The sequence below is a fragment of the Schistocerca gregaria genome, chromosome 5, assembly GCF_023897955.1.
Source record: "Schistocerca gregaria isolate iqSchGreg1 chromosome 5, iqSchGreg1.2, whole genome shotgun sequence".
NCBI classification, from domain to species: Eukaryota; Metazoa; Arthropoda; class Insecta; order Orthoptera; family Acrididae; genus Schistocerca; species Schistocerca gregaria.
Window position 1 is genome coordinate 664715247 of NC_064924.1, and position 27948 is coordinate 664743194.

General features: G+C 43.9%; 1 protein-coding gene across 3 annotated transcripts in view; it reads right to left on the reverse strand.

Annotated features, from left to right (window-relative positions):
- Positions 1-27948, reverse strand: part of LOC126272437 (tensin) — a 2382193-nt gene that overhangs the window by 438563 nt on the left and 1915682 nt on the right. For all 3 annotated transcript variants that reach the window (XM_049975310.1, XM_049975309.1, XM_049975311.1), the window contains one exon: positions 1937-2212. In XM_049975310.1, coding sequence (XP_049831267.1) covers positions 1937-2212 — 276 coding nt within the window. The remainder of the gene's footprint in view (positions 1-1936; positions 2213-27948) is intronic.

Sequence of the window (27948 nt, forward strand, 5' to 3'; positions counted from 1 at the left end):
CCTCACCATAACTTCGGACATGCTTTACCGTGCTGTTCACAACATTATTCCTCGACTACAGCTGTTGTTGAAGAATGTTGTTGTTGTTGTGGCCTTCATCCTGAGACTGGTTTGATGCAGCTCTCCATGCTAATCTATCCTGTGCAAGCTTCTTCATCTCCCACTACCTACTGCAACCTACATCCTTCTGAATCTGTTTAGTGTAGTCATCTCTTGGTCTCCCTCTACGATTTTTACCCTCCACGCTGCCCTCCAATACTAAATTGGTGATCCCTAGATGCCTCAGAACATGTCCTACCAACCGATCCCTTCTTCTGGTCAAGTTGTGCCACAAACTTCTCTTCTCCCCAACCCTATTCAAAACCTCCTCATTAGTTATGTGATCTACCCAACTAATCTTCAGCATTCTTCTGTAGCACCACATTTCGAAAGCTTCTATTCTCTTCTTGTCTAAACTATTTATCGTCCATGTTTCACTTCCATACATGGCTACACTCCATAAAAATACTTTCAGAAATGACTTCCTGACACTTAAATCTATAACCGATGTTAACAAATTTCTCTTCTTCAGAAACGATTTCCTTGCCATTGCCAGTCTACATTATATATCCTCTCTACTTCGACCATCGTCAGTTATTTTGCTCCCCAAATAGCAAAGCTCCTTTAGTACTTTAAGTGCGTCATTTCCTAATCTAATTCCCTCAGCATCACCAGACTTAATTCGACTACATTCCATTATCCTTGTTTTGCTCTTATTGATGTTTATACCCTAGTTTCAAGACACTGTCCATTCCGTTCAACTGCTCTTTCAGGTCCTTTGCTGTCTCAGACAGAATGACAATGTCTTCGGCGAACCTCAAAGTTTTTATTTCTTCTCCATGGATTTTAATACCTACTCCGAATTTTTCTTTTGTTTCTTTCACTGCTTGCTCAATATACAGATTGAATAACGTCGGGGAGAGACTACAACCCTGTCTCACTCCCTTCCCAACCACTGCTTCCCTTTCATGCCCCTTGACTCTTAAAGCTGCTATCTGGTTTCTGTACCAATTGTAAATACCTTTTCGCTCTCTGTATTTTACCCCTGCCACCTTCAGAATTTGAAATAGAGTATTCCAGTCAACATTGTCAAAAGCTTTCTCCAAGTCTACAAAAGTCTAGAAACCTGGGTTTGCCTTTCCTTAATCTAGCTTCTAAGATAAATCGTAGGGTCAGTATTGCCTCACGTGTTCCAATATTTCTACGGAATCCAAACTGATCTTCCCCGAGGTCAGCTTCTACCAGTTTTTCCATTCGTCTGTAGAGAATACGCGTTAGTATTTTGCATCCGTGGTTTATTAAACTGATTTTTCGGTAATTTTCACATCTGTCAGCACCTGCTTTCTTTGGGATCGCAATTATTATATTCTTCTCGAAGTCTGAGGGTATTTCGCCTGTCTCATACATCTTGCTCACCAGATGGTGCAGTTTTGTCAAGACTGCCTCCCCGAAGGCCGTCAGTAGTTCTAATGGAATGTTGTCTACTCCCGGGGCCTTGTTTCGACTCAGGTCTTACAGTGCTCTGTCAAACTCTTCACGCAGTATCGTATCTCCCATTTCATCTTTATCTTGAAGAATGATGGTGGACATATTGAGTATTTCCTGTAAAGAACACCATCTTTGCTTTGTCTTACTTTGTTATTCTAATTATTGCTATTCTGATCAGATGAAGCGCCATCTGTCGGACATTTTTTGAACGTTTCTATTTTATTATTACTTTTTTTCTAATAAAAACCCGTGTCATTCCAAGCATGCGTGTCAATTTGTACCTCTGTATCTACATTATTCCGTGATTTATTCAGTTTTTAGACTTGTGCTGACTTTTTGACCACCCGCTAGATTTCTGCTCGTTTGACGAACAGCACACGCGGCAGCCAGACCGCCGCCCGCCGCCTACCATGTAGTTCTCGCCGTGCTTGGTGCGGAGCATGTGCGCGGCGTCGCGCTGCGCCTGACGGAACTGCGCGCGGCCGACGTCCGCGGGGAACCAGAGCGCTATGATGCGCTCCGTCACGTAGCTCAGGTCCATGGCGCCGCCCCCGCCGCCGCCGCCACCGCCGCCGCCCCCGGCGCAGCGCGCCCGCGACGCGCTGCGAGGCTGCGTCGTCAGCGCCGCGCCGCCCCCGCCGCCGCCACCAGCGCCTCCGCCCCCCAACGCCGGTCCGCCCACCGGCTGTCGACAAGACAAACGCCACACGGTTACTCGTCGTCTGCCAGCTTGCGCGTTGCTCAACAATCACAGCATCATCAGCACACCTTAAACCAGGGGTCTCCAAACTACGGCCCGCGGGCCGAAACCAGCCCGCGTTAGCTGGCCGGACATCCCCGGTATCCGGCCCGCCAGATATTGGAGGTGGTTAGTGATGGGGAGCTCGTGAATGAGTCGTTCAAATGAACGCTTCACTCCAGTGAAGTGTGAACTAACCACTCAATTTCAATGAACTGGTACTTCAAACTCTTCACAGATAGCACACTCCACACTTTTTTCTAGTTCACTCACTCTCTTCCCCTCTCCCTCTCCCACTACATCGGCGCTACATCACTCATTCTCCCTTCACTTCAGTCCTCCCTCTACCGCCTGTCGACGAATCGCGAGGCGAAATACTCTTAGAACAACAGTTGCACTTTGCTTTCCCATCACCTAAATCCGCGAAGAAACCCCAAATTTCACTACTTTTACGCGATCGCGAGTTGCTAGCCGTTGTATAAGCGTGAATAAACACAAAAACTGCTTTCCGAATAAAATAAAGAGGGATTTTACTTGAAATGACTACAGGTGACAGTTTACGTTTTGAATTTTGAGGGTTATTACTCTCCACAAAAATAAAATTTACAGGAAAATTTCTGAATAATTACTTAACGTAGGTATATAGACTTTGTGGCAGTGGTAAACATACTCATTCTATTTTGTAGTTTTCAGTCCATGAATACAACAAATAAGATTTCACTTAGCAGATAAAGACTTTTTTGGGCGCTTCGTGAGAAAATGTCGAGCTTCATTAAACGTAATACCTTCTTTATATGTGACAGGCTTCTCTGTTTATCTTTCCTTTGTCCCCTTCTACCATGCTCTGTATGCGTGTAAAACGTTGCGTGCACGTTACTGCATAGTTCGGCCATCTGTTGGTAAATGTATGAAGTATTACGAAGCTGTATTGTACGAGCGAGGCGATGCCAGCGTAGACGCGGTTGAGCGGCGAACTGGGCAACTTAGCCAGGCTTCCGTACTTCATGAATGAACTACTTCATTTGAACGCTTCACGGCAAAGAGTGAAATGAATGAAGTAGTTCACGGGAATGAACGAGTTCGACCCATCTCTAGAGGTGGTACCTATACTGCCAACAATTGAGTATCGAGGCCTATCGCGACCAAACACCGCGACATTGTCGGACACAATCACGCAACAGAACTATCAAATATCTTATCTAGCTCTGCTACTAGCTACATTATATAACTAAACTTATTGTTGCACCGTTTGAAAATAACAATGCGCTGTCATTCTCTACCTCTACATCTTGCAGTAATAGTGTTGCTAACAACTATTTTGATATTTCGTTAACTTTGCAGGACGTTTTCGTGAAGAATGTGCAGTGACATACTTTTTTGTCGGTGAAATTCGCCAGAATAAACTACGCCAGAATTTCGGTCAGGTACGTCCTCCAATCAAAATTATGTAATTAAACAAAAATCGTAGCTCGTTTCAGTGTTAGCTATTCCCACAACCTTAGATTTTTGCGACTTCATCTTTCCTTTAGGCTTACATGACGGTCATTATGCAGTGCTAGGGTGCTTTAATCCCACTAGGTACGTCTTGGCCCTTATGACTTCGTGGAGGGGTCAATGTGGCCCGCGGACTAAAAAGTATCCAGACCGCTGCCTTAAACTAATTCAGCACTTGATGTACACCACTGCAGATTTCTATAATACACCTGTAAGGTTCCAGGAATAGGCGAGAAGAACTGGTGCTAGAATATTCTGAATCTTTAGGCAGTGCCATATTCCTCTTCAAACGTCTCCAAAGCTCGACGTTTCGACCCCTCCCTAGGAACGTGTTCAGGGTTCGACATCGTCACTGAAGAAGAACACAGGAGAGGGATCGAAACGCCGTGCTCTGGGGAGTTTGAAAAACGCGTCCTAACGATTCAGAAGATTCTAACTATAATAACAACGGCCACGGAAGCGTGTATACTTGTGGAAGAAGAACTGCCTGCAGCTACATTACTCGAGCTTTATGGAATAAATCGAGACATGTTAGACAGCCTGCAAGTATTTCCTAGTTACCAAATGCCTTCTGGGGGAACTGAATACAATAGGGCTAGGGGTACCCATCCCCTCCTCGCCCCTCCCATTCCAGTCAAAGGATGTTGTTCTTAATTCTGACTTTACTTTACTTTACTTTACTGATTCAGCTCCCCTAAATATATGCATTACTGTCCATTAAAACTGCAATACCTGAAGGACAGAAAATAACGATCTTCTACTTATTGCAGGTCTATACATATTATAAATCACAATCATTTCCTGACATTATCAAAACGGAGAGAAGCGATCAGAAATTTTTAAATAACTATTTTAAAAGTTTTAAAAACAATTGTCTAGTCTGCAGTTAGATAACAGTTATTAGATAGCTATTTTCGATTGTAAAAATCAACCATATTAAGATACATTTCACTTCAAACTGGACCTGAGGAAGTTAGATTTTTTCAACTGAAGCTAGTTACCTAATAACTGTCAATTAATTGTGCATAGGCGTTTAAAAGCTTTTGAGTAATTAAAAAAATGTTTAAGTATGAATATTATGAAATGTCCTATGGTCGTTTAATAGCAACTACCTTCTTAGGGGTAGAAGCATTTTTCTGCTAGTAACATTTTGCACATCCTGCACACCGTCATTGTTTAGTTAACATCTTTCCCTAGTAGGAAAAGACTGACGTCTTTATATTTTTGCTTAACGGATACTCTTTGCATTGAAAACAGAATCAGGGCGTGATAGCATACATGTGAGGCTCAAGCTGACATTAAGAATGTTGTGAAGGGTGCCACAGTGATTTATTTACAATGCAGCGGCTTGCACATTGTTCTGGAAAATCATGAACAGCATAACAAAACAAATCGCTATCCACTGGAACATATATAAGTGTACACTATTGTTTCACTTTACATGTAATTAAATTCAGGCAGATTAACACGCTTTTTCTAACGAAACAACATATAAAGTGGCTCTAAATACACAAATGTTCTTGTGCAGTGCAAGAGTAGATGACATGCTGCTGAGAAACACGTAAGTGTAGCTGGAAATGTTAGCCGTCTGAAGATGGGCATGTTAGTCCGAAACCAGTTGTGGCATTGAAATAATGGACTGGTTGCGTTATTCACCAATAAACATTAACGGCAGCGGAATTCACAGAATCCAGCATTATAAATTAACCAGGAAGATAGGGATTCAACGTTCCGTCGACGAGGAGGTAATTAGATTCGGCGTACAAGTACGGATTTCAAAAGTATGTGAAAGGAAATTGACTGGGCCCTTTAAAAAGAACTTTAAACGAGCATGGGAATCATGGAAATGCGAGACACCCGAATACGAGTCCATTGTCTTGCCCAATAAGACAACATGGAAATCCTATTTGTTCGTCAAAATCAGTGTGTTTCAATGATCATCTTACATTTCCAGCGAATTACCCAAAAATATTAAGAAACAAATGAAAAGACAGGTTTCTTTCCTCTCAGTGTTATGGAACATTTTAACTTCGTTTCCCTGCATTTTTATATAACACATCGTAGTGTAGACAGTGAGTATTTAATATACTGTATATTTCACGTGTCAGTGTTTAGGGACAGCGAATATTTTCAGTAAGCAAGTCATAATACGTTAACCACACACGATATTTCAGCTGAGAACGTGATATCCATTTGCCCTGTGCTCGGCTCTCACTGTGAGCAAACTCTTCCGGTATTGTAATGGTCTATGTTTCGCTGCACGATCAGAAAATGTTACGGACTGGCTTCAGTCGTCACCAGCGAAGCGAAATTCGGCATAACGAAGTCTCAAAAATCATCGCGTTCTGCGTCCGTGTTACCATTCATTCTCAGCCGACGTAAGCAATGCTGAACATCATACAGCTGGATAATGACGCCGGTAGTGACGTGGTTTCCGCATTGTCGCACTGAATGTATACCATGGAGACGGAGCAGAAACAATACCGTGCTGCACAAGGTAAACTCCATGCTTGAGGTGTTCTTATTTGAGACATAACAGCGAGCAGTTGAGTTACTAGATAAGGAAATTTGATATTTTTGAATACGAGAGATATTGTATTGTCTACTCTGGATGAAAGTTTGTTTGTAAACGTATGGTATTGATTATACTGACGGAGAATATTTCTGGAGGAAATTTTCTAGGTAACCAACGCAAGTGCAAGAATGAAATGTTTGTTTGTCAGAACTATTAACTGAAGCAAATCTTTGTCCCTTAGATAACTAATAATTTTCATGATTAGTGTTTTCACTATGTCACGAATAGCGCAATTGGTTTGCATTTCTGTAATTTTAGTATTGAGAATTTCGTAATTGTTAGGTCTTATGCTGTACAGTCTTTCTAGACAATCATCAGAGTTAAATTTTTCAAGAACGACATTCTTTAATGTAAAACCCTCCTCCATCTTTCTTAGCGCAGTTTAGAATATTTTGTCGTGTGTGCATTGCAGCTTACACCACACTAGGGAAATGATTGTTTCTGACAGTCAAAAAACTAATTTTGTAGTGAGTAGTTTATTTCATTTCTTTAGCTGCTGCATCTGCTGATTTCTGTTTGCTTTCGAGAACGTCAGTACACCAGACAGAAAACAACATGATGAGCGTGAGATACATTACCTTCTTTTTAGGGCAGACATTACTGTGCATTCTTATGACGAAACCGTGCGTCAGTGTTGTGCTGAGCAGGCAGATGAATTTACAGTGACAGTGTAGGTAATTTCAAAGAGATATTTTTCTTCCGTGTAAAGCACTATTATACTTTTGTGGACATTTCAAGTCAGAAATTGCACTTCATGTCATGCAACTCCAATAATCAATTGGATTATTTTTCAATATTTCAAATTCAGTATTTCACTAAGTTTGAAGTTTTGTTTTACGACAATGTTCACATGCGTGACAGAAGACCAACAGACAGTCGGTATTGCTCAGCAGTTGAATGCGATATCTAAAGCACACGTTACACTAGCACATACACCATGTGATCAAAAGTATCCGGACACCTGGCTGAAAATGACTTACAAGTTCGTGGCGCCCTCCGTCGGTAATGCTGGAATTCAATATGGTGTTGGCGCACCCTTAGCCTTCATGACAAAAAAATGGCTCTGAGCACTATGGGACTTAACATCTGTGGTCATCAGTCCCCCAGAACTTAGAACTACTTAAACCTAACTAACCTAAGGACACCACACACATCCATGCCCGAGGCAGGATTCGAACCTGCGACCGTAGCAGTCGCGCGGTTCCGGACTGAGCACCTAGAACCGCTAGAACACCGCGGCCGGCGCCTTCATGACAGCTTCCACTCTCTCAGGCATACGCTCAATCAGGTGTCGGAAGGTTTCTTGGGGAATAGCAGCACATTCACGGAGTGCTGCACTGAGGAGAGACGTCGAAGTCGGTCAGTGAGGTCTGGCACGAAGTCGGCGTTCCAAAACATCCCAGAGGTGTTCTATAGGATTCAGGTCAGGACTCTATGAAGGTCATTCCATTACAGGGATGTTATTGTCGTGTAACCCCTCCGCCGCAGGCCAGCTGCTCGACCGTGTTGAAAGAAGCAATCGCCATCCCCGAGTTGCACTTCAACAGTGGGAAGCAAGAAGGTGCTTAGAACATCAATCTAGGCCTGTGCTGTGGTAGTACCACGCTAAACAACAAGGGGTCCAAGCCAGTCCATGAAAAACACGAAGCGGTTAAGGCGCTCAGTCCGGAATCGCGCGACTGCTGCGGTTGCAGGTTCGAATCCTGCCTCGGGCATGGATGTGTGTGATGTCCTTAGGTTAGTTCGGTTTAAGTAGTTCTAAGTTCTAGGGGACTGATGACCACAGCAGTTAAGTCCCATAGTGCTCAGAGCCATTTGAACCATTTTTGAAAAACACGACCACACCAAAAAAACCACCGCCTCCTGATTTTACTGTTGGCCCTACACACGCTGGCAGATGACACCGAGCATTCGACATACCCACACCCTGCCATCGGATCGCCGCATTGAGGACCGTGATTCGTCAGTCCACAGAACGTTTTCCCACCGTCCAATCGTCCAACGTTTACGCTCCTTACACCAAGCGTTTGTCATTTACCGGCTTGATATGTGGCTTATGAGTAGCCGCTCGACAATAAATCCAAGTTTTATCACCTGCCACCTAACTGTCATAGTACTTGCAGTGGATCTTGATGCAGTTTGGAATTCCCGTGTGATGCTCTGGATAGATGTCTGCCTATTACACATTACGACCCTCTTCAACTGTCGGCGGCTCTGCCAATCAACAGACGAGGTCGGTCTGTACGCTTTTGTGCTGTACGTGTCCTTTCACATTTCCATTTCACCATCACATCGGAAACTAGGGATGTTTAGGAGTGTGGAAAAGCTTGTGTACAGACGTATGACACAAGTGACACTGAGTCACCTGACCACGTTCGAAGTCCGTGAGTTCCGTGGAGCGCCCCATTCTATTCTGTCGCGATATCTAATGCCTACTGAGGTCGCTGATGTGGAGTACCTGGCAGTATGTGGCAGCACAATGCACCCAATATGAAAAACGTATGTTTTTAGGAGTGTCCGGATACTTTTGATCACATAGTATAGTTTTTGAAACAAAATATTCAATATAGGGGAATCATCACTGCAAGGTTTACTTAAAATGTAGCTGGAAAATTCGCTCGGCAAATGGAGACATACTGCGTGTGGCGATTAAATCGGGACAAATGAAACTTTTTTAAAAAGCACATTTATTAAAAGACAATACAAATGAAAATGAAAATCCATTTACATATGAGTAGTGGTATCTTTTAAGAGTAACATTACTCGATGTAACACCCTTCAGTCGCAATGACTGCCTCCAATCTTGTCGTGAAGCGATCGCACGCACTGTGTAAAACAGCGCTGTCTATATTCGTGAATGCTGCTTGGATATCGTTGCAATATTAAAGTGCCTCGTCCTATTGGTAACTCCTTCGACTACACTCCAAACATAATAATGGAGGGGCTTCAAATCCGGGCTATTCGGGGGCCAGAACGCCTTTGACCAGAACATGTCAACGTTATCCGGGATTCAGTTTTGGACTAAATGGCTCATATGGGCCGGTGCACCTTCCTATTGAAAGACGTGTTGTCACCCTGAGGCCACAGTTACCATCCATGGTTTCACGACATTCGTCATAACTTGCAGATAAACTACTTTCTTAACACTTTGTCCCCTTTCAAAGAAATGTGGCGACATGATATCATGCTCACTAGACGTAACACCTAGGACGCGAACCCAGACTTCTGCGATGCTTTAAATTTGGATACAATATCGTAAAGGAAACAAAAAGAAATGAAAAGGAAGCAGTGGTTGGGAAGGGAGTGAGACAGGGTTGTAGTCTCTCCCCGATATTATTCAATCTGTATATTGAGCAAGCAGTGAAGGAAACAAAAGAAAAATTCGGAGAAGGTATTAAAACCCATGGAGAGGAAATAAAAACTTTGAGGTTCGCCGATGACATTGTAATTCTGTCAGAGACAGGAAAGGACTTGGAAGAGCAGTTGAACGGAATAGACAGTGTCTTGCAAGGAGGATATACGATGAACATCAACAAGAGCAAAACGAGGATAATGGAATGTAGTCGAATTAAGTCGAGTGTTGCTGAGAGAATTAGATTAGGAAATGAGACATTTAAAGTAGTAAAGGAGTTTTGATATTTGGGGAGCAAAATAACTGATGATGGTCGAAGTAGAGAGGATATAAAATGTCGACTGGCAATGGCAAGGAAAGCGATTCTGAAGAAGAGAAATTTGTTAACATCGTGTATTGATTTAAGTGTCAGGAAGTCGTTTCTGAAAGTATTTGTATGGAGTGTAACCATGTATGGAAGTGAAACGTGGACGATAAATAGTTTGCACAGGAAGAGAATAGAAGCTTTCGAAATGTGGTGTACAGAAGAATGCTGAAGATTAGATGGGTAGAGCACATAACTAATGAGGAGGTATTGAATAGAATTGGGGAGAAGAGGAGCTTGTGGCACAACTTAACAAGAAAAAGGGACCGGTTGGTAGGACATGTTCTGAGGCATCAGGGGATCACAAATTTAGCATTGGAGGGCAGCGTGAAGGGTAAAAATCGTAGAGGGAGAACAAGAGATGAATAGACTAAGCAGATTCAGAAGGATGTAGGCTGCAGTAGTTACTGCGAGATGAAGAAGCTTGCACAGGACAGAGTAGCATGGAGAGCTGCATCAAACCAGTCTCAGGACTTAAGTCCACAACAACAACAACAACGTCGTAAGCAGTTTATCTTGTTTACAAGAAGAATCGAGCTATTTCAGTGGGTGAGCGCCCAGCACGAAGACGTTCGATAGTTGTGGCTTTTCGGTTGTACTCCACAACATCTCGGCCATTTTGAGGTTCTTACTGCTTACTAGATGCCTATGGCACTACAGAATGCCAATCACGACCTCCAGTGGAGCTACGACATGGCGGGAAAGTGAAATTGAAATTTGTCCGTATTTAAGCGCCGCACTCTATATTGTAGCTAGTTTGGATCACTGTCAATGTTTGGCCGAAACGACTTGAGAAGAGAGTGGAAAACGAGGACTGCAATAATCCGTCTGGCCTCGAGTAGGAGCCTAGTCGCTTAACCACGGTGCCACATCGCTGACTGAAAATCTGCTGACGGTAACGCCCAGCGATCTGGGGACAGCAGGAGGCTGGGGCTGTGCGGGGCTGACGGGGCTAGGCCAGGCAAACTCTTTGTGTATCCAGCGGATGCCGCACGCGTCGCGGAAGTCTCTGGCGGTCGGTCCCAAAAGCGCCGCCTCACAGATTCGCGTCAGCTCATCTCAGCCCCCATTATTATTTTTCTTTGGAAGCTGATAGCGCTGATGATAATGGAAGTTCCTGCTTCATCTGCTTTGATGGCTCCGAAGCGACGGTTCCTCGCACGACACTTTTTTTCCACACGCGCCCTCGGTATCAAACTGCGGCTCTAGCTGTTGTTTCCGTATTCATTCTCATTTATTTGACAGCTATCAAAACACATAATTATAAAAGAAAGCCGACATATTTGCGTAAAAAGTTTTCTTCTTAACATTAGTGCGCGACGTGATAGGCCACACTTGGCGAAGTTTTATTACTCTCGGATACAGCAGTTCTTCTGTGGCTTTTGTAGTAACAATAACTGACCTCACCTTATGGAGATGTAATGTGGTGTATACCAACTAAGTAGAATGAAACTAGTAAAATTCAGGTGACATTACGCTAATATCTTGCTACATTGCGTCTAGCCTTGTTAATGGCATCAAATCGGCGAGGAAGAAAGGTTCTTCAGGCATCCCTTGTATCCCCTCACTAACAGTTAGGTGCCGTAGACCTACCGAATTGCGGGGGCGGTTATCCATTCTTCCGAGTAGGCGCTTTCCATGCCATGAGGATCAGAGGATGTAGCGAACGAGTCGAGATGCAAGGGCCGGCCGGAGTGGCCGACCGGTTCTAGGCGCTTCAGTCTGGAACCGCGCGACCGCTACGGTCGCAAGTTCGAATATTGCTCGGGCATGGATATGTGTGATGTTCTTAGGTTAGTTAGGTCTAAGTTATAGGGGACTGATGACCTCAGCAGTTAAGTCCCATAGTGCTCAGAGCCTTCGAGATGCAATACGACGCTTGAGCGTTCATTACAGCGGAAACGCGTGCACGTATCCTTGTCAGTACTGCTGTTGTCATCTTGGAAAGTGGCATGTCCACATTGTACTCACCATGAATATGTAGAAGAGAGGACAACATTTTGTCAGCGTGAAGGCTGAAGTAAACATCTTGGTTAATGTTCACGGTAATCTGAATGAGTAGGCCCAAATCATGCTACGAAAAAAAAGAAAAACAAAACCACAGCATCATTTGAACAAAAAACTTCATACACTGCCTCATTGGCCGGTCGGTGTACACGATGCCTTCCGTCATTCGAAACAGAGGCCAAAAGAGCGACTTGTCGCCGGCCGCTGTCGCCGAGAGGTTCTAGGCGCCTCAGTCCGGAACAGCGCTGCTGCTACGGTCGCAGTTTCGAATCCTGCCTCGGGCATGGATGTGTGTGATGTCCTTAGGTTAGTTAGGTTTAATTAGTTCTAAGTTCTAGGGGACTGATGACCTCAGATGTTACGCCCCATAGTGCTTACAGCCATTTTCTGAGCGGGCCACACTACACTCCTCCAGTCAGGTAAAGTCAGACTTCTGTGTTGTTTGTCCAACTGGTCCGCCGAAGTAGCTGAGTGGTCGGCGAGACTAACAGCTATGTGGAGGACTCACGTTTATCTTATTCCTTGGTGGAAGAATCGGTTACGGGGTGCACTCAACCTCGTGAGACCGTCTGAAGAGCTACTCGGCCGAGTACTTACGGTTCCAAAAAAACTAGACGTAGAGAGGGAGAGCCACGTGCTGACCACATGTCCTCCATAAAGCATCCGATGACACCATCTCCAGAGGAAGACACGGCGGTCGGTCGGAGCCGATTAGCCCGTTACAGCCAGAATGCAGAACCTTTTGACTTACTGAAATCGCGTTGCTTTATGCGACGCTGTGGGTTATGGCCTTCTGCGAGGTACTCAACAGTGCAGTCACATGCAGTTCAATTCGAAATGTTCTCTCAGAAACTAGCTTAGATGATGCTCATTCATTGACACAAGCAATTAGTGTCAGATATGAAACTCATTCTCACTGGCGAGGCGTGTCATTGGTTTCCGGTCCGTGTCGGTTACGATATTTTTACAGCCACTTTTGTTAAAGCCGTGAAGCATAGCTGTATATCAGTTGGCTAGTTTGTTGTCTAAAATGCAGCCCTCAAAAAATTCAATAAACTGGGGAATAGCAAAAACGGTTCAAATGGCTCTGAGCACTATGGGACTTAACTTCTGAGGTCATCAGTCCCCTAGAACTTACAACTACTTAAACCTATCTAACCTAAGGACATCACACACACCCATGCCCGAGGCAGGATTCGAAACTGCGACCGTAGCGGTCGCGCGGTTCCAGACTGTAGCGCCTAAAACCGCTCGTGGGGAATACTCTACAACCCCGTCTCACTCCCTTCTCAACTACTTCATATCTTTCATGTCGTTCCACTCTTACAATTTCAGTCTGGTTTCTGTGCAAACTGTTAATAATTTTTCCCTCACTGTATTTTATCACTTTATGGACCTACTGGTCCTTAACAGTTTGTATAAAACTGCTACGAATTGGTAATTTTTTTTGTTGTATCTAATGCAACGTATTTCGACAAAAATCTTATACTTCCAGTGACAGATGGTGGGGAGAATAATCGGTAGGGCTTTCCAGCGCTCGAAAATCTGACCACTTTGGTAACAGATTCACAGCCTTACACAGAATCAGGAGCCCCATCTGATCGCAATATTCTTGCATCTGAACGTTTTTAGTGACCCGTTACAGAAGATAATCCGTATCGAAGAAAGCGTTTCGAGTGCAGACTGTGAACGCGTGGGAGAATCGCGTCTGCGACCGAGTCGCGCTAGCGCCAGGCTGGGGGGGGACACCCCGTGGAGAGGCACGCACGCACGCACGCTACGCAGTCACGCAGCCGCAGTGCGTACGTGACACTCGTGACCTAGCGCTCTGCGATTGATCTCGCCGTCTTGCAATTAAACGCCTTCCTATTGCAGCGCGCGGGCGTCTTTAAGCAGTTTCTGAATGACAGAGGCCTCTTAAGGAACGACGCGAACCTACCTATCGTCCTTTGATCAGGACCCGCTCGCTGCATCAGTCTGAACTTTTTCTGTCTGGCTGTACTTCCAGAGTAGCTCGTTTCTATAGACGAGTCTCACCCCCTCCCTTCACCTTTAGAGCCGCTGTCTTTCCAGCAACATCGCTGAATTCGTACCACTCCAACTCCATACCAAGTTGCCACAGTCTCTTTCCATTTAAGTCTTCCTTCTTGATTCAAGCATGCTTTTTACCAACTTTTTTGTGACTAAGAAGTCCTTATTTCTGAAAAACACACGTTTATTATAAATGAAGACTGTCCGAAAGAACAGATAGCATCTTCTTATAGTTAATGCTAACCGGCTATTGACCTTCTTCTTCTGTGCGGATGCACACGCATTGCCCGAACTCCTACGACACTCGGTAAGATTGTCTGCCGTGAGTAATGAGTGTAATGGGCAGTGGCACTACGAATGTAGCGTGTGGGCATTAAGTGGGACATGTGAGACTCACGGGGAGCGTGTCCTCTGTGTCCTCGGTGGCTCAGATGGATAGAGCGTCTGCCATGTAAGCAGGAGGTCCTAGGTTCGAGTCCCGGTCGGGACGCATTTTCAACTGTCCCCGTTGATGTGTATCAACGCCTGTCGGCAGCTTAGCGTCTTGATTTACTTATCACTTTTATCAGTCTTTATGTCACTATTTATTATCTCAAGATTACCGGTTTTTGGCACTGTGGCCCATCTTAAGGTGTAATACACTATTTGTTGTAATAATTAGTGGGAGGTGGTAATTTGCTATGGGAACAAACTGCTGAGGTCATCGGTCCTTAGGCTTACACATTTTTTAATCTAACTTTAACTTGCACTAAGAACAACATACACACCCGTACCAGAGAGAGGACTCGAACCTCTGATGGGGGGGGGGCTCGCGAACCGTGGCAACGTGGCAAGGCGCTTTAGACCGCGCGGCTACCTCGCCCACCTTTTGTTATAATAAGTAGGAACAGTAATGACATTAAATATGTTGGGGGAGGTGGTGACCTGGAGTTGAATTAGCAAATAAAACCTGTTGTTGGATGAACAGATGCCACTCTGAGACGCATCGGAAGGAGCCTTAGTAAATGTAATTCTCTCTCGAAAGAAGTGTCTCTCCGATCCTAGAGTACTGTTTGTCAGATAGGGACCCTTACCAAACCCTACCGAAAGAACAGATAAAGAAGAATAAAAGAAAATCGACGCCTTCGGTCGCGTGTCCGTTTAGTCACCGCGAGAGCGATGCGGATGTACTCATCAAACTCCACTGGCAGATTCTACAAGAGGCGACGTGCATTAAGTAGATTACAGTTAAAATTCCGAGTTCGTGCTTTCGAGGAAGAGTCAGATAACACATTTATTGCCGCCTCATCCATTTCGCGATATGTCCACGACGAGGAAACTGGAGAAATTAGACTTCAGACGGAGATCCGCCTCACATTCATTCTGCCTATGCACCACTCGTGGATGGAAGAACAGGGAAAGAAACAGATGATTGTGGTACCAAAAGTAGTCTCTTCCATACATCGTAACGTTCCTAACAGAGTATGGGTGCAGAACCAAAATTGGTGAAGTTTTATACGGATCTGCTACTTCATACTGAAAGTCAGACTCCACCTTTGCCGAACATGTGCTGAAGGAAGGACACAAATACCAAATCCACAAATAAGTACTGCATGTAACCAACAAATGAAGAAAACTAAGCCTATTACAAGAACGTGAGATAAACAGACATTGAGCCCAAAATCCGCAGCTAGTTATAAATGATTAATTACAATTGAGCACATCCTCACTTTTAAGCTTCGCATGTTGCTATCAATCAGCCATATACCAACAAAGCATCACAATGATACATACTGGTACACAAAATGAAACCATAACTGACTTTCCTATTCCTTACCCCACAAACTTCAACAGTGTAATGTGCAATACTTTAATACCGTATATTTTAACCATGTACTATGTTCAGTGTTGCCTATTGCAGCAAAATGTTATTTACAATGTAAAACATGTTTCTCAATATAATTTGCTAGTGCTCAGTTACGCCACATCCTGTAATGATGTAAAATTCTGTATTCTAATTGCACAGAGTTTAGTTTACAATGGCAAAAAATGTTTGCTGCACAACATAAATGAAAAGTGCTCAGTTTAACAGTATCTCAGAAAAAATCATTTTATCTGTAATATTGTGTAGTTTAATTATTTATTGTGCTTAATATTATCTATTGCGTAAAGTGTAATTCGAACAGTAAGAAACAAGTTTGATGCGCAACACTTTTTGAAGAGATTGTATCTTCGCCTATAGCATTTGATTACATAAGAACCAGTGTCCCTTGCAGATGCTAGTCAGGTGTTTCCTGAAGACGGCCTAATAAGCCGAAAACTAGTTCGAAGTAAACAAAGATCAGTTGAACAAAAACAGTGTACTCGTTATTAAACCTTGGACATGGAATTGTTCTACAAAGACGTAACGGAGGAATCCACAAATAAGATCATATTAAAAGATTAAAAATTGACGACTGAATAAAAACAGGGCCCTATTTCTATTCATAATGATCTATGGAGGTGTATCATAGCCGCAAACACAGATAAACAAGAATGAAGTGCACGCTATAGTACTGATCACTGATGAAAAGTACTTCGCATAGCTGAAACTGGAGCGAAGTACCGAGCGAAAAGTTCTGTACATTTTACGTGATGAATTTACTGTGAGGAAGCTTTGTGTATTTCTGGAATGCCTTGCAAAAGCAAATGCGAAAACTATTTGTCTGAAATTTTTTGAACGGAACTGATTTTATGCGACAGCTATGGATGAGTGATGGATCTTCTACTTTACGAAGTAAACAAAACTGCAATCAATTCAGTGGTCGGGAACTGGTGTTGTTGCACTAAAAATATCGTAAACGAATTCATCCACCGGTCAGCACACTCAGTGTCTTCTGCATTGCAAAGGCGATTATTCTTATTGATTACCTTGTAAAGTATAAAACAATAATAGACCAATACTATGCATGTCTGGACTGACTTCATTAAATAGAATTAGAAAAGGAAACAGAATTCATGAAAATAACGCTCTGTTAAAGGGAAAATTGATGGATTTGGAGTTAAACTCATGGAACGTCTACGGTCTTCACCACATTTGGCGCCCTCGGATTTCAACGTATTCTGACATGTAAAGGAAGTAGCGGCTGGAACAGTGTTTTGAGCTCAACTGAAGACGATGCGGCAGCCTTATCTGTGTAGTTTTCAGATGTTTCAGAATCGCAATTCATGGATGGAATTAATACACTGGAAGACGCTGAAAAACAAGCATTGTCCTAGTGGAGGACTCCATCTAAAGATGAGTGTAATTTTCACCTAAAATCACCGAGCGTCGTGGTGCAGTGGTTAGCACACTGGACTCACATTGGGGAAGATGGCGATTCAAACCCGCGTCCGGCCATCCTGATTTAGGTTTTCCGTGTTTTCCCTAAATCGCTTCAGGAAAATGCCGGGATGGTTCCTGTAAACGGGCAGGGTCGAATTCCTTCCCCAACCATTCCTATTTCTATGAGACCTATGACCTCGCTCTTTCGTCTCCTGCTCCGAATCAACCGACCAATCATCATCTTAAATCGTGCAGACCGAAGAATTACAACTTTTAGCACGCGCTGCTGCTCCTAATAATCCCACTCCGTTCTGACGTTACTTGTTTCGTAAGAACCCAACCCGTCCTCATTGTACACAACATTAAATTTGGCCTGATTTTTTTTTAAACAAACTGTGTTTTTCAGCTTCAATCACACCAGTGGTTCAAAAATGGTTCAGATGGCTCTGTGCACTATGGGACTTAACTGCTGAGGTCATCAGTCCCCTAGAACTTAGAACTACTTAAACCTAATTAACCCGTAGCGGTCGTGCGGTACCAGACTGTAGCGCCTAGAACCACTCGGCCACCCCGGTCGGCACACCAGTGGTGTCTTAACAGGTTTCGGTTTCTCAAGTCATTATCAGACGGTACTAGATGTGGGTTAAATGACGCGACGTCGGCTTACAAACATGATTCGCGAGTGGCAAACTAGACTCGTGCCATGTTGTATTAGTGTCGTTCCGGTGGATCAACTGAATTACTATGCTCCCATAAAATTCCTTGTTTTGGACTCTTCTCCAAGTTGTGACTCGAACGTAGTGTCATCTGATGATGACTTTCTAAGATGATCAGACGTGTTGTGATAATATTTCTGTGCCCTGATGCTGACAAATATAGTGAAAACAATTTCGTCAGTACGACTGTCACTATCTTCCCTCAGTGCAGTACGCCTACTCTGTGTAAATTCGTTACGATTTCGTACCCAGTTTCACGCGTGCATTTCCAATGCCATGTTTTACTTGTATCGCGTCATGCAGTGTAGATACTGACTAACTCATGCACCCAAGTACTAGTGATTCTGGAGCCTCGCTGAGACGGACACGCGTGCACCAGCAGAGGCGTCGCTGTCCGATAAGACGCTCTCCAAGAGACGCTGGCCAGACACCAGAACACGAGCTCCCCAACCTACTGGCTTGCGCGATAGAGCTCCAGCTGCTTGTTTCCCTTAGCAGCCCCAGATACCGTAATTCATCTCAAGCTACGAATATACTCACAAATTCGTGGCATTTTGTTGTTGTTGTCTTCAGTCCTGAGACTGGTTTGATGCAGCTCTCCATGCTACTCTAACCTGTGCAAGCTTCTTCATCTCCCAGTACCTACTGCAACCTACATCCTTCTGAATCTGCTTAGTGTATTCATCTCTTGGTCTCCCTCTACGATTTTTACCCTCCACGCTGCCTTCCAATGCTAAATTTGTGATCCCTTGATGCCTCAAAACATTTCCTTCCAACCGATCCCTTCTTCTAGTCAAGTTGTGCCACAAACTTCTCTTCTCCCCAATCCTATTGAATACCTCCTCATTAGTTACGTGATCTATCCACCTTATCTTCAGCATTCTTCTGTAGCACCACATTTCGAAAGCTTCTATTCTCTTCTTGTGCAAACTAGTTATCGTCCATGTTTCACTTCCATACATGGCTACACTCCAAACAAATACTTTCAGAAACGACATCCTGATACATAAATCTATATTCGATGTTAACAACTTTCTCTTCTTCAGAAACGCTTTCCTCGCCGTTGCCAGTCTACATTTTATATTCTCTCTACTTCGACCATCATCAGTTATTTTACTTCCTAAATAGCAAAACTCCTTTACTACTGTAAGTGTCTCATTTCCTAATCTAATTCCCTCAGCATCACCCGATTTAATTTGACTACATTCCATTATCCTCGTTTTGCTTTTGTTGATGTTCATCTTATATCCTCCTTTCAAGACACTGTCCATTCCGTTCAACTGCTCTTCCAAGACCTTTGCCGTCTCTGACAGAATTACAATGACATCGGCGAACCTCAAAGTTTTTACTTCTTCTCCATGAAATTTAATACCTACTCCAAATTTTTCTTTTCTTTCCTTTACTGCTTCCTCAATATACAGATTGAATAACATCGGGGAGAGGCTACAACCCTGTCTCACTCCTTTCCCAACCACTGCTTCCCTTTCATGCCCCTCGACTCTTGTGACTGCCATCTGGTTTCTGTACAAATTGTAAATAGCCTTTCGCTCCCTGTATTTTACGCCTGCCACCTTCAGAATTTGAAAGAGAGTATTCCAGTCAACATTGTCAAAAGCTTTCTCTAAGTCTACAAATGCTAGAAACGTAGGTTTGCCTTTTCATAATCTTTCTTCTAAGATAAGTCGTAAGGTCAGTATTGCGTCACGTGTTCAAACATTTCTACGGAATCCAAACTGATCCTCCCCGAGGTCCGCATCTACCAATTTTTCCATTAGTCTGTAAAGAATTCGCGTTAGTATTTTGTAGCTGTGACTTATTAAACTGATAGTTCGGTAATTTTCACATCGCAAAATTATTATATTCTTCTTGAAGTCTGAGGGTATTTCGCCTGTCTCATACATCTTGCTCACCAGCTGGTAGAGTTTTGTCATGACTGGCTCTCCCAAGGCCGTCAGTAGTTCTAATGGAATGTTGTCTACTCCGGGGGCTTTGTTTCGACTCAGGTCTTTCAGTGCTCTTTCAAACTCTTGACGCAGTATCTGATCTCCCATTTCGTCTTCATCTACATCCCCTTCCATTTCCATAATATTGTCCTCATGTACATCGCCCTTGTATAAACCTTCTATATACTCCTTCCACCTTTCTGCCTTCCCTTCTTTGCTTAGAACTGGGTTGCCATCTGAGCTGTTGATATTCATACACGTGGTCCTCTTTTCTCCAAAGGTCTCTTTAATTTTCCTGTAGGCAGTATCTATCTTACCCGTAGTGAGATAAGCTTCTTCATCCTTACATTTGTCCTCTAGCCATCCCTGCTTAGCCATTTTGTACTTCCTGTCGATCTCATTTTTGAGACGTTTGTATTCCTTTTTGCCTGCTTCATTTACTGCATTTTACGCAGCTGATTCGAGGAAGCTGTCCCAGGGCAATACCTACAGCACAATAAGAGAATCAGACCTATACACGACAGTGTTTGTCGAAGTTTGACTACGAGAGCTTCAGCCTGGAATCTCACTCGACTGGAGCAGAATTATCTTCAGTCCCACTTCGAACTGACCCCCACTGGCCAGCGAAGACATATCTGGAGACGCCCTGGACTGGGCTGGTATAGTAACATGACTGTGGCCCACCGCAGAGTCCGACAGCCAGAAGCGATGGTCAGGGATGTCATATCTTTCCGCAGCAGGAACCCTCTGGTTGTCGTGCGCGACACCCTTACGGCACAGCAGTACGTCGACAGTATTCTTCAGAGTGCCGGCCGTCGTGGAAGTGATTTGCCACATCCCGTCTCAGTTGCGCGATTCATAAATACTTCAAACAAGTTCTCACACCTCCATTCGGCACGCAGCCACTCTTAACAACTAACATCACCAAATCCAGAATAACGGGTCGGTGCCGTGACACCATGGGAAACAAAGCGAAGAAAAAGATTACAGAAAAATTTATTTAGTAAAAACCCACGAAGTTTTTGTTTTTCTTTTCTTTCTTTTGCTGCATGTCCGTCGCCGAGGTGTGGCGAGCGCTAGCGGCTGCTGGCTATTCCTCGCGCGGCATGGCGTAACTGTGTTGGCTGATGAAATGCTCAGCCGGTCCACGCAACAGGAAGACAGAGTATGTACTACGTCTCTCCTGGGGTGACTACGATTGCACAATGCAAACAAATGCATTTTATGTGAACATACTGAACGTCGCTAGTGTTGTAGAAAGCCTCTATCTGGTCACAATTAACTTCTGTTTCATTACGCTAGTCGCTTTTTTTAAAGTACTTAGAACTATATTGTAATCTCTTGTGCTAAATAACCGTGTTGTGCTACGGTCGCAGGTTCGAATCCTGCCTCGGGCATGGATGTGTGTGATGTCCTTAGGTTAGTTAGGTTTAAGTAGTTCTAAGTTCTAGGGGACTGATGACCTCAGATGTTAAGTCCCATAGTGCTCAGAACCATTTGAACCATCTGACCGTGTTGATGTTATTGCGAAGACAAAAAATAATCATTGCATTATCAAGATTTCCTAATGTGTCCACGGAAAACGTATATTTTCAAATATATTTGTCGAGAAAATTGTGATCAAGTGACTGTATCTATCTGAAAAGGTATTTTAGCTGGGAGAAGTGATAAAAGTGAGAAACGATATCTCTGGTTTTAAAATAGTTCGCTGAGATATACAGTACTCACAAAACAATATTAATTGTTTCTAAAAGACGAAGTGAGCTGTTAACAGAATGTGGGTGAAATATATTTTACTCCAAACACTTGAAATTAACCACAAAGTGTGCTCATGAGGACAACTTTTGATTTCTAATTTCAATGATACAGCAAGAACCAGCGATACACAGAATTTAGTCAAGCTTCAGGTTAAATATTACAGTCGGATGTCTGAGCAACGAACAAAATTGACTATGTTACGACGACTTCTGGTGCATATTATCGAGAAGAAGTTTTCCTTTCTTACCTACTCCCTAAAATGAGTCGAACCTGTAAACAACTGTGGAATTAAATATCAAAAGAAGTTGTCATGCAGACGTGGCAGAAGACGGTCAATGCATAACTTAAGTACGTTCGAGAAGACGACATTTGTCATCTCACATTACCCTGGTGTAAGGCTACTTTTCTCAAGCACCACAAAGGGAATTCTGAGCATGTCTTTAATAAAGGAAGAAAGAAAATCCTTTAAAAAACTAGGATAAAATACATATAGAATCGATTAAAATATGTTCAACAATGAACTGCAAGGAATGTCCGCGGGAGATAAATTTCTGTCCTGAAGTGAGTATGTCTGTGTTGAAGCTTGCAAATACGTTACATAGTATGCCTGTGAAGGAAAGAACTGAAAGGTCACTACAGAGACCTAAAAGACAAGTGCGCAAAATCGACAAAGGTAGAGGTAATTTGAGGAATATCCAACGAAATGTGACAGGGACGTTAATGTTAACAGCATATGTAAATAATCTAGATGGTAACGTCAAAAGACGCATGAGACTGTTCGGAGACGATGCAGTTAACTACAGAATGATACCAAAGCCACAAGACTCTAGCGAACTTCTCGAAGTTTGGCAGAGGAAGTCCAGAAGTTGATCCTGAAAGTAACTGAAGTTATTGCGCATACATACCCAAAGAGATCCGTTACTATTCGGTTACATTATTGGTGCTGAATGATTGTCAAATACCATGAAAAAGATTGTCAAATACCGTGAAATATAGGGGATTGACAAAAATGAAAACACCAAAAACACAACACATTACCATTACTGATACAGTGCAGGGAAACCGTTGGCATTCAGAACAGCTTAAAGTCGACTCGGAATAGATACACACAACTCCTGTATGGATTTCAAGGAATCTTACACCAGCCTTCGCGCAAAATAGGGGCAAGATCAAGTAACAATGACAGAGGTGGATAGGAATAACGCATCCTTCTGTCCAAAATATACCACAAAGGCTCGATAATATTAACATCTGGTGACTTATGACAGGCAGGGCAGTTGTGAAAATATATTGTGTTTACAAAACCAGTTCCGGACGATCTGAGCTATGCAGACAGGGGCCCTGCCATCTTGGAACACAATATCACCATTCAGGAAGAAGCATTGTACCATAGGATTGACATGATAAGCCAAAACGGTCACGAGTTTTGACAGTCACGAGACCTTGCTGAGTAACCGTGGAGTCCATGGAATAACATGATATGGCTGCCCAAATCGTCACCGAATCCCCGCCATGTTTCACTCATGGGATGTCAGCTCGGCCAGAATTTTGGAACAGTGCGAAATAAGACTCTTCCACCCAAATGACTTTCTTCCATTGCTTCGCACTCCAGGTTTTATGGCTTCGGTACCACATTTTCCCTTAATTGCATTTTGATCACTGGTGAGTGGGTTTTGGAATGCAAACTCGCCCTACAGCTCTCTGCTTATCCAGCTCCTTTGGTGTTGTTTTGGAGCTGACAGGGTTCGCAAGTGCAACATTCAGTTCTCCAGTTATTTTTGCATCTTTCGTGCCTTATTTTTGGTTACAGCCCTCTTCAACGAAATTTTGCCACGCTCACTCAACACACAGTTTCGTATACGTCGTTACGTGGTGCATGATGTTTATGCGCTTTCCCTGCATGCGGTATAAATATTCGATATGGTGCCTCCTGAAATACAGAACCCTTTGGCTACTTGGTTACGGGACCGCCCACTACACGAAAACGGACAATTTGGCGAAGTTCTGACATAATGGATCATATCTACAGAGAACACTCTTCCGACCACGACTGGCATTTCCGTGTTGAGGACACTGCACAGGTGCCGTTCATGATCAAATACACCAGCGCAACCTGGAGATTCGGCAAGCGTCTCCATTTATTTCAACCATGTATTTGTCGCGGTTTTTCTATATTTTTCTTCAACCCCTGTGTCTAGGAATAAGCGTCTGGAGGTATCTTAGGCAGAACGACCTTAAAAGGAATGACCACATTAAACAAATTGGAGCAAAAGCACATTCCAGACTGACATTCACTGGATGAGTCTCAAGGATGAGAAACTGACCCATAAAACAAGTGACTTACAAAACACTTGTTCGACCGATTCTTGAGTATTGGTCATGACTCTGGGACCCCTATCAGTTTGGATTAATAGAGGAAGTAGAAAAAAATCCGACCAAGAGCGGTGCGTTTCGTCACAGGATCGTTTAGTTGGCATGAAAGCCTTACTTATATGCTTAAGCGCCGGCCGCGGTGGCCGAGCGGTTCTAGGCGCTTCAGTCTGGAATCACGCGGCGGCTGCGGTCGCAGGTTCGAATCCTGCCTCGGGCATGGATGTGTGTGATGTCCTTAGGTTTGTTAGGTTTAAGTAGTTCTAAGATCTAAGGGACTGATGACCTCAGATGTTTAGTCCCATAGTGCTTAGAACCATATGAACCATATGCTTAAACCCCAGTCGTAGTTGCTACAAGAGAGGCGTTGTCGATCATGGACAGGATTACTGTTGAAATTCAGAGACAGAACGTACCAATAGGAGTTCGGCGACATATTACTCTCTCCCACATATATCTCATGAAATGCATGTAATACTGGACTTTACAGAAAATCATTATTGCCAAGGAACTAACTCGAATGATACAGGAAAGACGATACTGGTAGTAGAAGTACCCTCTGCCACACACCGTAAAATTGTTTGCAGAGTTTAGATATAGCTAAACGTCAGACAGTATAGTCACAATAAGAAACCCGTTCCTTTAGATTGCAAGTGCAGTACACTGTTTCGCTACAGCGAAAGTTTCCTGCGACGTAGAACATCAGTCTGGACTAGCACGTCAGCAACCAATAATACCATTGACGTATCAGGACGTCATGGGCACAGGAGGGTGTGAGCTGACTGCGAAAGCTACAGCATGCAGAAGAACGATTACGTCAGAACTCTTACGTCAAGGGAGGGCATTGTCATCCAGTTGCTCCGTGAGAGAAAGCGCCATTGACAGATCACGATGCGGAAGGTTGCGCGTCACGACGTAATTTCGGCAGCTGACATGGCCGCTCCCGACTGCGCGCAGGGCGCGGCGGTCACGCTCGGCGGAACAATGGCGCGATTCCGAGAACATAACAGTGTGTGTGCGTGGGAGGTACTCGAAGACCCGTACAGTGCAAACGCGTTCAACGCTGTCAGGTGCCATCTACGTAAATGTTTACTTCGACAATCCCTGCAAAGCTGCTTGCCACAGTTACATTAATTACTCTATAGTATTCGTTTTACAGACGACCCGCCAGGTTAGCCGAGAGCGCTAACGCCCTGCTTCCTGGATTCGGGTAGGCGCACCGGCCCCGGATCGAATCCGCCCGGCGGATTGTTGAAGAAGGCTAATGTGCCAGACAGCTGGGATGTGGTTTTTAGGCGTTTTCCACATCTCTCTAGGTGAATATTGGGCTAGTTCCCAAGTCCCGCCTCAGATCCATGGCTGGCAGACATTTGAAACACGTTCGCACTATTCCATGATTTACACTGGAAACAGACAGCTGGGATCCACTGATTCCATCCCGGGGGGTAGGGGGTGGTAGCACGAAGAGCATCAGGCCACCCCTTCGCATTAACCATGCCAAATCCGACTGCAGCAGTGCCGAACCTGTGGGACTAAGGCTCAAGCCATAAATACTATTAGTTTTACAGACAGGCTTCCCCAAGGAAACAACATGTTTCGTCTTTGTTATCTGGAAGGGAATAACGATTTATAATGAAATAAGTATTTTATAACAATGTTTTTACCAAAATGGATAAATGATTTCCGTGTATAATTAGGTATACAAATTTCACACAATTTGGTGGTGACCATAGGAGCATTCAAGAAGTAGACTGGAAGTTAAACATCATCAATGAGTAGCAAAACGCTTCACAACAAAGTATTTGAAGAAAGAAAAAGAAGAAGAAGAAGAAGAAGAAGAAGAAGAAATTCAGAATGAACTTTTATTGTGTGACCTTTGAAATTCATTTTACCTCGTTCATAGATTTTTTCCAATTACCTTTTTTCAAAATTAAACTGATTGATGGTCGCTAAGCATTATTTGTTCACAATTTACATGCTATAGCCGATGTTTAACATGAACTGGAAGTTAATTACCATTTGTATTTAACCATACAGAAGAAAAAAGATCTAGATCTGCTGCACTGCTTTCTTAATTCTCTATTCGAATTTGCAAATTTCAACCCTGGTTTATTTTGTTCACTAATTCTTAGTTGTTCTTAGTATCTGTGTATTTAAATGACCATTTTCTGTCATCATGTGCTGGCCATTGTGGCCGAGCGGTTCTAGGCGCTACAGTCTGGAACTGCTAGGCCGCTACGGTCGCAGGTTCGCATCCTGCCTCAGGCATGGATGTGTGTGATGTCCTTAGGTTTGTTAGGTTTAAGTAGTTGTAAGTTCTAGGGGACTGATGGCCTCAGAAATTAAGTCCCAAAGTGCTCAGAGAGTTTTTTTCTGTCACCATAAACATCACATTCAAGTTGTTTTTAATATCTGGTTTTGGACCTGTGAAATGGGAGATACAAAATTTTCGGCTACAGTACAAACGTTCTAGATCTTTCTTTGTGTGAGTCCTGAAGATTTAATAGTTCTGAAGATTGTATCACTCTGTTTGCATACATACAAAGGGCGATTCACCGCTCAGTAAATTTCCAATAGTAACACTTCCTGTTTTCAGATACAATTTCTTTAATGCTATGGCCTTTGAAAAGCTGAGGCCGCAACGTATTGGCTTCTCAGGAAGGATTTGTATGACTTTGTGGGGCTGAAATGCAACTGACACTGGCGAATGAGAGGAACCTGCTGGTGACCATCTCAGGCTGCTTTTTGTACATCGGCGCAACGTCAACATGGTTATTAACGAGCTGATCATGATTAATTTAAGGGGTGGGCAGGTGCTGTACCTGTTGCCACACCGTAAGACCTTGGGACGAAATCTGTGTACCTCAATTGTCGGAATGTATTCTGATTCATGTCAAAATGTCTGTTAGGAATCGTGTAACTGAGCACCAGCCAGGTATTCACCTAATTGGATTTGGGAAACGGCCTAAGAAACACAGCCATGCTGGCCGGTATGCCGACACACCGAAACAGTGTAGTTCAGAGATAATAAAGCTGTATTGTAAACAGAAAATGGGAACCCACAATGTGCGGAATTTCGCAAAGTGGCGACATCTCATACTGGGCCCAAGACATAATTCTGCGTCGTTTGTTGCCGTGAGACACTACTTCGTGTCAGAGGCGCCTCTGGAGATTTTCATCAGTGGAGCGTCGGACAGAACACGCGGCGGCAGTGCGCAGAACCTGTTGCGCGGTGTCGCCATTCATTGCTGGGCGACTACTCGGACGACAGGTGGATGGAGTGGAGTCCGGGCTGGGAAAGGAGCGGCAGTCGACCTTGCGGCCGCACCTGTTCCCGCCCGGCCCCATAAAGAAAACAAGTGGCCCGAGCCCCAGCCGTCCGTCGCGTCCTCTACTGCCCGCGCGGGAGGGCCCGCACTGCTGACGTCACGGCCTCCCCTGAGTAACGGCAGCATTTCGAAAGCTCGACTTACGCAACTTCGTGTCACCGAACGTTTTCGCTACAGCCTCCTTGTTTAAAATATTCTCGGCGTTCAGACCGCATCCAGTCAGAGTTTTCGAAAAATATCACCATCTCTGTCAGGAGATAGTTTCCTCTATAATGGCATTCAAGCTTGTCATTGGTCGGGTGACGTCGCTTGGTCTTCTAAGTTCTGTTGGCGGTATGACGTCACCTGGAGGGTGGTATCCACTTGCGCAGATGCAGGAAATCGGTAATGTGGCAGTAGCCTCAACTCTCCACCCTGCCCCCTCCCCCACTCCATTCCTATCAGGCCACGAATGAGAGGT